The 16471-nt window shown below is 51.4% G+C and overlaps 1 protein-coding gene across 2 annotated transcripts in view; it reads right to left on the bottom strand.

Moving 5' to 3' along the window:
• Positions 1-16471, bottom strand: part of pcnx1 (pecanex 1) — a 142257-nt gene that overhangs the window by 92792 nt on the left and 32994 nt on the right. For both annotated transcript variants that reach the window (XM_071366861.1, XM_071366862.1), the window contains 2 exons: positions 15252-15381; positions 4382-4575 (listed from right to left, as the gene is read on the bottom strand). In XM_071366861.1, coding sequence (XP_071222962.1) covers positions 4382-4575; positions 15252-15381 — 324 coding nt within the window. The remainder of the gene's footprint in view (positions 1-4381; positions 4576-15251; positions 15382-16471) is intronic.

Below are 16471 nucleotides of genomic sequence, written 5' to 3'. Positions count from 1 at the left end.
TCCTAACCAGCATTCAGGGCAGCTGAAACAAGTGCCCCTACCACCAACAGCGCGAGACGATTTAAACGAAAACAAATTAAATAAATAGGAATGGAAGGCCTTATCGTTGATTTTTTTGTGATGAACTAGGAATGCCTTGAAGATCGAACTGTCGGTCGCGATCGACTGGTTGGTGACCACTGCCCTACATAGTGCACTACTTTTAACCAGGTAGTACCATATGTAAGGAATAGGGTGCGATTTGGGATACAGCCCATGACCACCTGTAGTTAGTCCCACACACTCTGATCTCATTGGCCGATGACATCAGTCCACCAATCAACGGACAAAAAGTCGATCACAATCTTTGGCGACTTCAAACTAAATGTCCAGTCAGTGGTCTCATATCCACCAAGCCAACGTGGCTAGTTGAGGTTTTACAAAACTCTTCTACATCCAGTACCAATCAAAAAAAAGGTACAACAACAAAATATTGACTACAGACAGTGTGTTGTGATCATAGAATTAGAAAACTAGAATGGACATGAACCTTCTTACGACGAGATAAAGGGTCAGCCATTTTGGTCAGGGCGTTGGACAACCGTGGCCAGCCAGTGCAGTGATGAGATATTGTGTAAAATAATGAATTTGAAGACTTTATCTACACTGTATGTGTGTTAGCTAGCCTGCCGGTTTTATAGGAATGATTCTATACATGTTTTACATTAACTGCCAATATGCCAACATTCCATTGAAACAACACAGTCCAGCCACATCAATACACTGGTTGACATCAGTTGACGACAGGACAGACCAGCTGTAAATGCAACAAGTACTGATACTGTATCATATAATAGGACTCACAGCTTTACAAGACAACAAAAACTAGTCTGTTTACATATATTTTAGAGGCTATTTATATAGAAAACTGGTAGAAAAACAAAAAAATATGAAATATTAGGTTGACAATCCACAATTTCTGATACATCACATGGTTTACTTTCGTTTTCCTGCATAAGTACACTGAACAAAAATAGTTACATGAGTTATTGGTTCAAATAAGGAAATCAGTCAATTGAAATACATTCCTTAGGCCCTAATCTATGGATTTCACATGACTGGGAATATAGATATGTATCTGTTGATCACAGATACCTTAGGAAAAAAAGGTAGGGGTGTGGATCAGAAAACCAGTCAGTATCTGGTGTGACCACCACTTGCCTCATGCAGCGTGACACATCTCCTTCGCATTGAGTTGATCAGGCTGTTGATTGTGGCCTGTGGAATGTTGTCCCACTCCTCTTCAATGGCTGTGAGAAGTTCCTCGATATTTGGGGGAATTGGAACATACTGTCGTAAATGTCGATCCAGAGCATCCCAAACATGCTCAATGGGTGACATGTTTGGTAAGTATGCTGGCCACGGAACTGGGACATTTTCAGCTTCCAGGAATTGTGTACAGATCCTTGCGACATGGGGCTGAAACATGAGGTGATGGCGGCGGATAAATGACACAACAACGGGCCTCAAGGATCTCATCACAGAATTTCTGTGACTACAAATCGCCATCAATAAAATAGAATTGTGTTTGCTGTCCGTAACTTATGCATGCCCATACCATAACCCCACCATGGGGCACTCTGTTCACAATGTTGACATCAGCAAACCTCGCTCGCCCACAAGATACCATACACGCTATCTGCCATCTGCCAGGTACAGTTGAAACCGTAATTAATCCGTGAAGAGCACACTTCTCCAGCGTTCCAGTGGTCATCGAAGGTGAGCATTTGTCCACTGAAGTCGGTTACGACGCCGAACTGCAGTCAGGTCAAGACCCTGGTGAGGACGACGAGCATGCAGATGAGCTTCCCTGAGACGGTTGTGGAGGTCCTGGGCTGGCGTCGTTACACGTAGGTTTGCAGTTGTGATGCCGGGTTGGATATACTGCCAAATTCTCTAAAATGACGTTGGAGGCGGCTTATGGTAGAGAAATTAACAGTAAATTCTCTGGCAACAGCTCTGGGGAACATTCCTGCTGTCAGCGTGCCATTTGCATGCTCCCTAAAAAAACGTACATCTGTGGCATTGTGTTGTGTGACAAAACGGAACATTTTAGAGTGGCTTTTTATTCTTCCCGGCACAAGGTGCACCTGTGTAATGATCATGCTGTTTAATCAGCTACTTGATATGCCACACCTGTCAGGTGGATGGATTAATCTTGGCAAAGGAGAAATGCTCACTAACAGGGATGTAAACACATTTGTGCACAAAACATTTGAGAGAAATAAGCTTTTTGTGCGTCTGGAAAATTTCTTGGATCTTTTAAACATTGGGACCAATTACATGTTGTGTTTATATTTTTTGTTCAGCGCAAAAAAAATCAGGATTCTACCTCTACTGCCATTAACTCCAATTAGACTGGTTTGGATTCTTCCCTGACCAATATGGCTGCCATTTTCACCCCATTCTGGAACTGTGAGGGTTTATGACAGGGATGGACAACTTTGATTGGGTTTGAGGGGGGGGCCACAGTGTCTCGGGGGTTTGTGTACCCACATCCATAGGCAGGGCCGGTCCGAGCCTTTTGGAGGCCCTAAGCAACATTTTGTTGGTGGGGTGGGGCCCCCGCCACAATGCGAGCAAAACATTTTAGTGGCAAGTTTGCTGCAATTCTACAACAACAACAATCCCATGGGGAGGACAGAAGATTTAGCAATTTGAATAATAATATTTGACTGAGTGACTAACAAAATCAATTGGGGTCCACCGGTCTGTAATTCGACCATGATTACTACGAGTTTAGATAGCTGGCCGCTAAACTAACTTAATCATAACAAGTGAAAAAACTGCTGCCTCCCGAGTGGCTCAGTGGTCTAACACTCTGTCACAGTGCTAGCTGTACCACTAAAGATCCTGGGTTCGACTCCTGTGGCGGGCCAGGCGTAGTGATCGCTGACACGGTCGTCAGGTGTTACGGTGTTTTCTCATTGGTGTGGCTGGCTTCCGGGTTAAAGTTGGTATTGTGTCAAGAAGCAGTGCGGCTTGGTTGGGTTGTGTTTCGGGTCCTCCGACAGTTCTGACTTAGAATATGTGGACAACTACAAATACCTAGGTGTCTGGCTAGACTGTAAACTCTCCTTCCAGACTCACATTAAGCATCTCCAATCCAAAATTAAATCCAGAATCGGCTTCCTATTTCGCAACAAAGCATCCTTCACTCATGCTGCCAAAAATACCCTCGTAAAACTGACTATCCTACCGATCCTTGACTTCTGCGATGTCATTTACAAAATAGCCTCCAACACTCTACTCAGCAAATTGGATGCAGTCTATCACAGTGCCATCTGTTTTGTCACCAAAGCCCCATATACTACCCACCACTGCGACCTGTATGCTCTCGTTGGCTGGCCCTCGCTTCATACTCGACGCCAAACCCACTGGCTCCATGTCATCTATAAGTCTATGCTAGGTAAAGCCCCGCCTTATCTCAGCTCACTGGTCAACATAGCAACACCCACCCGTAGCACGCGCTCCAGCAGGTAAATATCTTGCCATGAACATGTTCAGTCTTCACAAAGGCCGTCCCTGACTGGACCGTCGTCACAAAGGCCGTAAATTATGTTACACTTCCCTACTGATGTCATGTTGCAGGCTGGTAGAGCATTATGGGTACTGTAGTACATTATATTACACTTCCCTACTGATGTCATGTTGCAGGCTGGTACAGCATTATGGGTACTGTAGTACATTATATTACACTTCCCTACTGATGTCATCCTGCAGGCTGGTAGAGCATTATGTTACACTTCCCTACTGATGTCATGTTGCAGGCTGGTAGAGCATTATGGGTACTGTAGTACATTATATTACACTTCCCTACTGATGTCATACTGCAGGCTGGTAGAGCATTATGGGTACTGTAGTACATTATATTACACTTCCCTACAGAAGTCATCATGCAGGCTGGTAGTGCATTATGGGTACTGTAGTACATTATATTACACTTCCCTACTGATGTCATCCTGCAGGCTGGTAGTGCATTATGGGTACTGTAGTACATTATATTACACTTACATTTACATTTAAGTCATTTAGCAGACGCTCTTATCCAGAGCGACTTACAAATTGGCTTCCCTACAGAAGTCATCCTGCAGGCTGGTAGAGCATTGTGGGTATCGTAGTACATCACGCTACACTTCCCTACAGAAGTCATCCTGCAGGCTGGTAGAGCATTATGGGTACTGTAGTACATTATATTACACATCCCTACTGATGTCATGCTGCAGGCTGGTAGAGCATTATGGGTACTGTAGTACATTATATTACACTTCCCTACTGATGTCATGCTGCAGGCTGGTAGAGCATTATGGGTACTGTAGTACATTATATTACACTTCCCTACCGAAGTCATCCTGCAGGCTGGTAGTGCCTACGGTAGAGGCCTTGTCCTGAGAGCCCTCCAGGTGTGCACTTCCATTCCTGGCCAGCAGGGAGGCGCTAGCGCTCAGCACGGTCACCTGGGACGGGGTTCTGGACGGCTGACCTTTCACCTGGGAAGTAGAAGGCTGAGAGGCCTGGCTGAGAGCCTCCTGAAGACTGAACGGGGGAGAAGAGTGACAGGGACAGGAGGAGAGGGGGACATGGGAACGAGGACAGGGAGAAAGAGGAGATACATTAGACAGTATGGGAGGTGAAGCACGGTAACAAGACACATGAGACATGGAGGAAGGAGATAAACACTAGTTAGATATCAAATGTTTTAAAGATCAGATAAACTATATAAGGGGAAATATGTTGTGAGAATAAGAGCAGGGAATCCAATAGGACATTTATAAAATAAGACTAAGAAAGTACACAGGAAAGGGGGAGGACGGGTACTCAGTCAGAGATACAGCAGGTGATTGGGTTCACCCCTAGAAGGCCGGTGCACCCCTAGAAGGCCGGTGCACCCCTAGAAGGCCGGTGCACCCCTAGAAGGTCGGTGCACCCCTAGAAGGCCGGTGCACCCCTAGAAGGCCGGTGCACCCCTAGAAGGCCGTTGCACCCCTAGAAGGCCGGTGCACCCCTAGAAGGTCGGTGCACCCCTAGAAGGCCGGTGCACCCCTAGAAGGCCGGTACACCACTAGAAGGCCGGTGCACCCCTAGAAGGCCGTTGCACCCCTAGAAGGCCGGTGCACCCCTAGAAGGCCGGTGCACCCCTAGAAGGCCGGTACACCCCTAGAAGGCCGGTGCACCCCTAGAAGGCCGGTACACCCCTAGAAGGCCGGTGCACCCCTAGAAGGCCGGTGCACCCCTAGAAGGCCGGTGCACCACCAGAAGGATAGAAAGCTGGTCCCCCACTACAAGGCTGGTCCCCCACTACAAGGCTGGTCCACCACTACAAGGCTGGTCCACCACTACAAGGCTGGTCCACCACTACATGGCTGGTCCACCACTACAAGGCTGGTCCACCACTACAAGGCTGGTCCACCACTACAAGGCTGGTCCACCACTACAAGGCTGGTCCACCACTACACGGCTGGTCCACCACTACAAGGCTGGTCCACCACTACAAGGCTGGTCCACCACTACAAGGCTGGTCCAACACTACAAGGCTGGTCCACCACTAGAAGGCTAGAAGGCTGGTCCACCACTAGAAGGCTAGAAGGCTGCTCCACCACTAGACGGCTGGTCCACCACTAGAAGGCTGGTACACCAATAGAAATCTGGCAGAGGGAGGAGAAGCAGGAGGGAGAAGGCCGGTCCACCACTACAAGGACGGTCCACCCCTAGAAATCTGGTACAGGGAGGAGAAGCAGGAGGGAGAAGGCCGGTCCACCACTACAAGGCCGGTCCACCCCTAGAAATCTGGTACAGGGAGGAGAAGCAGGAGGGAGAAGGCCGGTCCACCCCTACAAGGCCGGTGCACCCCTAGAAGGCCGGTACAGGGAGGAGAAGCAGGAGGGAGAAGGCCGGTCCACCCCTACAAGGCCGGTGCACCCCTAGAAGGCCGGTGCACCCCTAGAAGGCCGGCACACCCCTAGAAGGCCGGTACACCCCTAGAAGGCCGGTACACCCCTAGAAGGCCGGTACACCCCTAGAAGGCCGGTGCACCCCTAGAAGGCCGGTCCACCACTACAAGGCTGGTCCACCACTACAAGGCTGGTCCACCACTACAAGGCTGGTCCACCACTACAAGGCTGGTCCACCACTACAAGGCTGGTCCACCACTACAAGGCTGGTCCACCACTAGAAGGCTAGAAGGCTGGTCCACCACTAGATGGCTGGTCCACCACTAGAAGGCTGGTCCACCACTAGAAGGCTGGTCCACCACTAGAAGGCTGGTCCACCACCAGAAGGCTAGATGGCTGGTCCACCACTAGAAGGCTGCTCCACCACTAGAAGGCTAGAAGGGTGGTCCACCACTAGATGGCCGGTCCACCACTAGAAGGCCGGTCCACCACTAGAAGGCTGGTCCACCACTAGAAGGCTGGTGCACCACTAGAAGGCTAGAAGGCTGGTCCACCACTAGAAGGCTAGAAGGCTGGTCCACCACTAGAAGGCTAGAAGGCTGGTCCACCACTAGAAGGCTGGTCCACCACTAGAAGGCTGGTGCACCACTAGAAGGCTCGTCCACCACTAGAAGGCCGGTCCACCACTAGAAGGCTGGTCCACCACTAGAAGGCTCGTCCACCACTAGAAGGCTCGTCCACCACTAGAAGGCTGGTACAGGGAGGAGGAGCAGGAGGGAGAAGCAGGAGGCTGGTCCACCACTAGAAGGCCGGTCCACCACTAGAAGGCTAGAAGGGTGGTCCACCACTAGAAGGCCGGTCCACCACTAGAAGGCCGGTCCACCACTAGAAGGCCGGTCCACCACTAGAAGGCCGGTCCACCACTAGAAGGCCGGTCCACCACTAGAAGGCCGGTCCACCACTAGAAGGCCGGTCCACCACTAGAAGGCCGGTCCACCACTAGAAGGCCGGTCCACCACTAGAAGGCTAGAAGGCTGGTCCACCACTAGAAGGCTGGTCCACCACTAGAAGGCTGGTCCACCACTAGAAGGCTGGTCCACCACTAGAAGGCTAGAAGGCTGGTCCACCACTAGAAGGCTGGTCCACCACTAGAAGGCTGGTCCACCACTAGAAGGCTAGAAGGCTGGTCCACCACTAGAAGGCTGGTCCACCACTAGAAGGCTGGTCCACCACTAGAAGGCTGGTCCACCACTAGAAGGCTAGAAGGCTGGTCCACCACTAGAAGGCTGGTCCACCACTAGAAGGCTGGTCCACCACTAGAAGGCTAGAAGGCTGGTCCACCACTAGAAGGCTAGAAGGCTGGTCCACCACTAGAAGGCTAGAAGGCTGGTCCACCACTACAAGGCTGGTCCACCACTAGAAGGCTAGAAGGCTGGTCCACCACTACAAGGCTGGTCCACCACTAGAAGGCTAGAAGGCTGGTCCACCACTAGAAGGCTGGTCCACCACTAGAAGGCTGGTCCACCACTAGAAGGCTGGTCCACCACTAGAAGGCTGGTGCACTACTAGAAGGCTGGTCCACCACTAGAAGGCTGGTGCACTACTAGAAGGCTGGTCCACCACTAGAAGGCTGGTCCACCACTAGAAGGCTGGTCCACCACTAGACGGCTGGTACAGGGAGGAGGAGCAGGAGGCTGGTACACCAATAGAAGGCTGGTACAGGGAGGAGGAGCAGGAGGCTGGTACACCAATAGAAGGCTGGTACAGGGTGGGGGAGCAGGAGGGAGAATAGGCCTCTGGTCTAAAGTAGTGCACTATATAGGGAATAGGGTGCCATAGGGCCCTGGTCTAAAGTAGTGCACTACATAGGGAATATGCTGTCATTTGTGACACGCCCCAAGTCCCCAGGGGTGTAGTGGTGCCTGGAGACGTGGGTAAACTCTAATTTAGCAAACTAAAACAAACGGCACGCCCCGGCAACGGAAAGGCGACCTGAATGAAAAGTTCTGAGAAACGGTGACATAAACTCTGAATGACCTAAAATGATCCATCCTATATTGGTATTTGACAGTCAGGCTAACCCAAGCTGTACTGTGGAAGTAGGCTAATAGTAGGTCTACTATTGAAACCAATAAATGAGGCTGTCAACGGAGTCACAAATTCACAAGGTTTCAGAGAGTTGTTATGTTATGTCACTGCTTAAACCACAACAGGACACAACTGTTGAGGTCTGGGATAAACATTAAGAAATTTAGATTTTTTTAGTGTACTTACCCTTTAATTCAAGGGATCAGGTCCTGCTGTTTGGTTAGTGGTGTTTCTATAGTACAGACACCTAGCCCTGTTTGGTTAGCGGTGTTTCTATAGTACAGACACCTAGTCCTGTTTGGTTAGTGGTGTTTCTATAGTACAGACACCTAGTCCTGTTTGGTTAGTGGTGTTTCTATAGTACAGACACCTAGTCCTGTTTGGTTAGCGGTGTTTCTATAGTACAGACACCTAGTCCTGTTTGGTTAGTGGTGTTTCTATAGTACAGACACCTAGTCCTGTTTGGTTAGTGGTGTTACTATAGTACAGACACCTAGTCCTGTTTGGTTAGCGGTGTTACTATAGTACAGACACCTAGTCCTGTTTGGTTAGCGGTGTTTCTATAGTACAGACACCTAGTCCTGTTTGGTTAGTGGTGTTTCTATAGTACAGACACCTAGTCCTGTTTGGTTAGTGGTGTTTCTATAGTACAGACACCTAGTCCTGTTTGGTTAGCGGTGTTTCTATAGTACAGACACCTAGCCCTGTTTGGTTAGTGGTGTTTCTATAGTACAGACACCTAGCCCTGTTTGGTTAGTGGTGTTTCTATAGTACAGACACCTAGTCCTGTTTGGTTAGTGGTGTTACTATAGTACAGACACCTAGTCCTGTTTGGTTAGCGGTGTTTCTATAGTACAGACACCTAGCCCTGTTTGGTTAGCGGTGTTTCTATAGTACAGACACCTAGCCCTGTTTGGTTAGTGGTGTTTCTATAGTACAGACACCTAGTCCTGTTTGGTTAGTGGTGTTTCTATAGTACAGACACCTAGTCCTGTTTGGTTAGTGGTGTTTCTATAGTACAGACACCTAGTCCTGTTTGGTTAGTGGTGTTTCTATAGTACAGACACCTAGTCCTGTTTGGTTAGCGGTGTTTCTATAGTACAGACACCTAGCCCTGTTTGGTTAGTGGTGTTTCTATAGTACAGACACCTAGTCCTGCTGTTTGGTTAGCGGTGTTTCTATAGTACAGACACCTAGCCCTGTTTGGTTAGTGGTGTTTCTATAGTACAGACACCTAGCCCTGTTTGGTTAGTGGTGTTTCTATAGTACAGACACCTAGTCCTGTTTGGTTAGTGGTGTTACTATAGTACAGACACCTAGTCCTGTTTGGTTAGCGGTGTTACTATAGTACAGACACCTAGTCCTGTTTGGTTAGCGGTGTTTCTATAGTACAGACACCTAGCCCTGTTTGGTTAGTGGTGTTTCTATAGTACAGACACCTAGCCCTGTTTGGTTAGCGGTGTTACTATAGTACAGACACCTAGTCCTGTTTGGTTAGCGGTGTTTCTATAGTACAGACACCTAGCCCTGTTTGGTTAGTGGTGTTTCTATAGTACAGACACCTAGTCCTGTTTGGTTAGTGGTGTTACTATAGTACAGACACCTAGTCCTGTTTGGTTAGCGGTGTTACTATAGTACAGACACCTAGTCCTGTTTGGTTAGCGGTGTTTCTATAGTACAGACACCTAGCCCTGTTTGGTTAGTGGTGTTTCTATAGTACAGACACCTAGCCCTGTTTGGTTAGCGGTGTTACTATAGTACAGACACCTAGTCCTGTTTGGTTAGTGATGTTACTATAGTACAGACACCTAGTCCTGTTTGGTTAGTGATGTTTCTATAGTACAGACACCTAGCCCTGTTTGGTTAGTGGTGTTTCTATAGTACAGACACCTAGCCCTGTTGTTTGGTTCTGTTATAATCTCCACCCGGCACAGCCAGAAGAGGACTGGCCACCCCTCATAGCTTGGTTCCTCTCTAGGTTTCTTCCTAGGTTTTGGCCTTTCTAGGGAGTTTTTCCTAGCCACCGTGCTTCTACACCTGCATTGCTTGCTGTTTGGGGTTTTTAGGCTGGGTTTCTGTACAGCACTTTGAGATATCAGCTGATGTAAGAAGGGCTATATAAATACATTTGATTGATTCCTCAAATGTTCTCCTGTTCTATTGGTTTTCTTTCATTGTCTAGCAGCCAAAGGCATTATCCTGGTCTCTAATAGCAACCTACGATAGTTATTATAGAAACACTGCTAACCAAACAGGGCTAGGTGTCTGCATCTTTAGATCTCCCCGTCTTTCTACAACGGATATTTCCATCGGTCCATGAAACCGCATCCATGTGCCTGAGTGCATTTCAGAACCGTGTTTTTTTCCTGCAAAATTGAAATGTTTGGAACATTCACGAGCTTACCGCCGTGTGCACATTGCTGCGCCTAAACTGCGAATAAATATAGTTTATCAACATTTTAAGCTGAACATTCTGATCTGTTCTATCAGTTGTATTAATTGATACCCTTCACTACACTATCTTGATACGCATCATGGGGATTAAGTGAGTATACGCAATTCCCACCGAAGAATAAGTGCGTTTACCCTCGTATACCCTCCACTACAAGTCTCTACTGTTGGCTTCCATACCATCCCTCTCAGAGATATGCATGGCAGTAGGCCTCAGCTCGATCGGCTCAATAAGACAAAGCGTCCTGACCTGGCAGGTTACTGTCCTCAGGATGCACTCCAGGGGGAGGGGGATGTCGATGCTATAGCATCCGTCCATCTTTAAAATCTATACTTTAAAAAGTCAGCTTCCTCTTGTCCTCCCCCCGGTAGATGCAGACTATTTGTGCCGTACAAAACGCTGTGTCCTTTGACAATAGTCCCCAGGTGTCCTGATCTTGGCACTGGAAGCTGTGTAGATTTCACTCCAAATTTGAGAGATTTATTATTCCACCCCATTTCCCATCAGAAAGTGACCCTTCCAACCACGGAGGTGTCCTAATTTATCTAATGTCTTGGGAATCTCCAACCATATGCTGCTGCACTTTCCTGGACATAACTAAAGTCAAATAAGTTTTTGTGCTATTCCCCTGCGAGATCACATTTCTAAATGTTACTTAGCCACTGAAATGTAAACGAGGGGAAAGGAGCCTGTCAGCCACTGGCAGTCTGGGGTCAATAAGATTCTAAATGCTAAACAGTCTCAAAACTGCTTCTCTAACACTCTGCCGATCCTTAAAGAAACCCCTCGTTACCTCGTCATCCCAAATATTAGCATGCCGTCCTCCTCTACATCCTCCTCTACCACCACCACTTCCTCTACCACCCCCACTTCCTCTACCACCTCCACCTCCTCCCCCACCTCCTCTACCCCCACCTCCTCTACCCTCACCCCCACCTCTACCACCCCCACCTCCTCTACCCCCACCCCCATCTCTACCACCCCCACCTCTACCCTCACCTCCACCTCCTCTACCCCCACCTCCACCTCCTCTACCCCCACCTCCACCTCCACCTCCTCTACCCCCACCCCCACCTCCTCTACCCCCACCTCCTCTACCCCCACCTCCTCCACCCCCACCTCCACCTCCCCCACCTCCACCTCCTCTACCCCCACCTCCTCCTCCACCTCCTCTACCCCCACCTCCTCCTCCACCTCCTCTACCCCCACCCCCACCCCCTCTACACCCACCTCCACCCCCACCTCCTCTACCCCCACCCCCTCTACCCCCACTACCCCCACCTCCTCTACCCCCACCCCCACCTCCTCTACCCCCACCCCCACCTCCTCTACCCCCACCTCCTCTACCCCCACCCCCACCTCCTCCTCGCCTTGGGACACATGCTTGGCCGACCAGCTCAGCATTTGTCTGTTAGGAGTTCCCTTGTTTCTGCTCCTCGAAATAACACAGGAAATAGAACGATTTGGGAAGTAAAGGAGAAACAGATTGAAAACCCCAAAAGAGAAACAAACTCATGCAGGAGAATGGAAAGAGTTGGAGGCAGAGAGAAACACATCATGATGCCATGAGGCCATGGTACAATGAATCCCCCTCCCTGCCTTCCAGTGACAGGACCTAATCTCCCCTCCCTGCCTTCCAGCGTAGAGGAGAGGACCTAATCCCCCTCCCTGCCTTCCAGCGTAGAAGACAGGACCTAATCCCCCCTCCCTGCCTTCCAGTGACAGGACCTAATCCCCCTCCCTGCCTTCCAGTGACAGGACCTAATCCCCCTCCCTGCCTTCCAGTGACAGGACCTAATCCCCCTCCCTGCCTTCCAGTGACAGGACCTAATCCCCCTCCCTGCCTTCCAGTGACAGGACCTAATCTCCCCTCCCTGCCTTCCAGCGTAGAGGAGAGGACCTAATCCCCCTCCCTGCCTTCCAGTGACAGGACCTAATCCCCCTCCCTGCCTTCCAGCGTAGAAGACAGGACCTAATCCCCCCTCCCTGCCTTCCAGTGACAGGACCTAATCCCCCTCCCTGCCTTCCAGTGACAGGACCTAATCCCCCTCCCTGCCTTCCAGTGACAGGACCTAATCCCCCTCCCTGCCTTCCAGTGACAGGACCTAATCCCCCTCCCTGCCTTCCAGTGACAGGACCTAATCCCCCTCCCTGCCTTCCAGTGACAGGACCTAATCCCCCTCCCTGCCTTCCAGTGACAGGACCTAATCCCCCTCCCTGCCTTCCAGCGTAGAGGAGAGGACCTAATCTCCCTCCCTGCCTTCCAGTGACAGGACCTAATCCCCCCTCCCTGCCTTCCAGTGACAGGACCTAATCCCCCTCCCTGCCTTCCAGCGTAGAGGAGAGGACCTAATCTCCCTCCCTGCCTTCCAGCGTAGAGTTGAGGACCTAATCCCCCTCCCTGCCTTCCAGTGTAGAAGACAGGACCTAATCCCCCTCCCTGCCTTCCAGTGTAGAAGACAGGACCTAATCCCGCTCCCTGCCTTCCAGTGACAGGACCTAATCTCCCCTCCCTGCCTTCCAGCGTAGAGGAGAGGACCTAATCCCCCTCCCTGCCTTCCAGTGACAGGACCTAATCTCCCCTCCCTGCCTTCCAGCGTAGAGGAGAGGACCTAATCCCCCTCCCTGCCTTCCAGTGACAGGACCTAATCTCCCCTCCCTGCCTTCCAGTGACAGGACCTAATCCCCCTCCCTGCCTTCCAGTGACAGGACCTAATCCCCCTCCCTGCCTTCCAGTGACAGGACCTAATCCCCCTCCCTGCCTTCCAGTGACAGGACCTAATCCCCCCTCCCTGCCTTCCAGTGACAGGACCTAATCCCCCCTCCCTGCCTTCCAGTGACAGGACCTAATCCCCCTCCCTGCCTTCCAGTGACAGGACCTAATCCCCCCTCCCTGCCTTCCAGCGTAGAGGAGAGGACCTAATCCCCCTCCCTGCCTTCCAGTGACAGGACCTAATCCCCTCCCTGCCTTCCAGTGACAGGACCTAATCCCCCCTCCCTGCCTTCCAGCGTAGAGGAGAGGACCTAATCCCCCTCCCTGCCTTCCAGTGACAGGACCTAATCCCCCTCCCTGCCTTCCAGTGACAGGACCTAATCCCCCTCCCTGCCTTCCAGTGACAGGACCTAATCCCCCTCCCTGCCTTCCAGTGACAGGACCTAATCCCCCTCCCTGCCTTCCAGTGACAGGACCTAATCCCCCTCCCTGCCTTCCAGCGTAGAGGAGAGGACCTAATCTCCCTCCCTGCCTTCCAGTGACAGGACCTAATCCCCCCTCCCTGCCTTCCAGTGACAGGACCTAATCCCCCTCCCTGCCTTCCAGCGTAGAGGAGAGGACCTAATCTCCCTCCCTGCCTTCCAGCGTAGAGTTGAGGACCTAATCCCCCTCCCTGCCTTCCAGTGTAGAAGACAGGACCTAATCCCCCTCCCTGCCTTCCAGTGTAGAAGACAGGACCTAATCCCGCTCCCTGCCTTCCAGTGACAGGACCTAATCTCCCCTCCCTGCCTTCCAGCGTAGAGGAGAGGACCTAATCCCCCTCCCTGCCTTCCAGTGACAGGACCTAATCTCCCCTCCCTGCCTTCCAGCGTAGAGGAGAGGACCTAATCCCCCTCCCTGCCTTCCAGTGACAGGACCTAATCTCCCCTCCCTGCCTTCCAGTGACAGGACCTAATCCCCCTCCCTGCCTTCCAGTGACAGGACCTAATCCCCCTCCCTGCCTTCCAGTGACAGGACCTAATCCCCCTCCCTGCCTTCCAGTGACAGGACCTAATCCCCCCTCCCTGCCTTCCAGTGACAGGACCTAATCCCCCCTCCCTGCCTTCCAGTGACAGGACCTAATCCCCCTCCCTGCCTTCCAGTGACAGGACCTAATCCCCCCTCCCTGCCTTCCAGCGTAGAGGAGAGGACCTAATCCCCCTCCCTGCCTTCCAGTGACAGGACCTAATCCCCTCCCTGCCTTCCAGTGACAGGACCTAATCCCCCCTCCCTGCCTTCCAGTGACAGGACCTAATCCCCCTCCCTGCCTTCCAGTGACAGGACCTAATCCCCCTCCCTGCCTTCCAGTGACAGGACCTAATCCCCCTCCCTGCCTTCCAGTGACAGGACCTAATCCCCCTCCCTGCCTTCCAGTGACAGGACCTAATCCCCCCTCCCTGCCTTCCAGTGACAGGACCTAATCCCCCTCCCTGCCTTCCAGCATAGAGGAGAGGACCTAATCCCCCTCCCTGCCTTCCAGTGACAGGACCTAATCCCCCCTCCCTGCCTTCCAGTGACAGGACCTAATCCCCCTCCCTGCCTTCCAGTGACAGGACCTAATCCCCCCTCCCTGCCTTCCAGTGGCAGGACCTAATCCCCCCTCCCTGCCTTCCAGTGACAGGACCTAATCCCCCCTCCCTGCCTTCCAGTGACAGGACCTAATCCCCCTCCCTGCCTTCCAGTGACAGGACCTAATCCCCCCTCCCTGCCTTCCAGTGACAGGACCTAATCCCCCCTCCCTGCCTTCCAGTGACAGGACAGGACCTACACTGGAGTTAGAGGAAGGAATGAGTGGGAAAGAGTTTGATAGAAGTTGATGGAAGGGAAGATTGGCAACCTGCTCCATGTCCATTACCCAACATGCACAGCTCTACCCAGAAACCCCATACACCTGTCCTTTATGATTACCCAACATACACTGCAAAGGGTACCCTCCCGGACTCCCTCCATGTCCGTTAGCCAACATGCACAGCTAACCCCGACCCCTGAGCCTGTCCGTGGACGGCCCAGCATGCATTGCGGAGCGTACCTGAGAGGTGATCCGATGAGGGAGGAGGGGGGCGTGGGGTTACTCCCCGCGTTGTGCCGCCGCCGCACCGCCTGCCGACGGAACGTACTACGCTCACGCCGAAACGTCACCGTGTCCTCGCTCCCGGGGGCTGTCAAGGCGAGAGAGAGAGAGGGAGAGAGAGAGACAGAGAGAGACAGAGAGACAGAGACAGAGAGAGACAGAGAGACAGAGACAGAGAGAGACAGAGAGAGCGAGAGAGAGAGACAGAGACAAGAGACAGAGACAGAGACAGAGAGACAGAGAGAGAGAGACAGAGAGAGAGACAGAGAGAGAGACAGAGAGAGAGACAGAGAGACAGACAGAGAGAGGGAGGGGTTAGCAACATGGCTGACAACCATAGAGTTGGATAGAGGACACATTTGTACCAAAGCCTGATAGCCCTTAATGGAGCTGCCTATGCTGTCACAGAAGCTGCTATTGGAAAGAGATGATATCTCTAGTACATCTCTATGGTGACCACCTGACTTAGCCAAGCTTGTGTCGGTACTAACGTTATGATTCATTGTATCACCTTAGTTTTGTTAAAAGATCATGTTTGGGATGAACATTCCCTTTTGTCTCCGCGTCAGCATGGCTGGCCACTGCTTAGAGAAGAGAACACTAGGCCTGAGCCTCACTGAGCAACACACCAGCAGACTAGAGCCCTGCACGGGCATGAATTTTAAGCCCAAGCCCTTCCCATGCCCACAATGTTCAGGCCCTACGCTACACCCAGACCCGATTGCTTCTGCAACATTTAAGGCCCGGCCCGAAACCAGAAATAACTTCCTCCATTAGTAAATCCATTAGCTGCTTCTCTCGGTCAGTCACTCACTCCCTGCACAAAGCTCGCTCTGCTCATGGTTCTCTGAGTCTACGTATCCATAGCAACGGCTCCTCTTTGGGCTGCTCTGCTCGTGGTTCTCTGAGTCTGTGAGTATCCATAGCGACGGCTCCTCTTTGGCCTGCTCTGCTCGTGGTTCTCTGAGTCTGTGAGTATCCATAGCGACGGCTCCTCTTTGGCCTGCTCTACTCGTGGTTCTCTGAGTCTGTGAGTATCCATAGCGACGGCTCCTCTTTGGCCTGCTCTGCTCGTGGTTCTCTGAGTCTTTGAGTATCCATAGCAACGGCTCCTCTTTGAGCTGCTCTACTCAAGGAAGAGACATGAGAGAGCAGTTAGCAGTTTTCGTCACTCTAAA

The sequence above is a fragment of the Salvelinus alpinus genome, chromosome 25, assembly GCF_045679555.1.
Source record: "Salvelinus alpinus chromosome 25, SLU_Salpinus.1, whole genome shotgun sequence".
NCBI lineage: Eukaryota > Metazoa > Chordata > Actinopteri > Salmoniformes > Salmonidae > Salvelinus > Salvelinus alpinus.
Note: the sequence above shows the minus strand (reverse complement) of the source record. Positions and strands in the feature narration are given on the sequence as shown.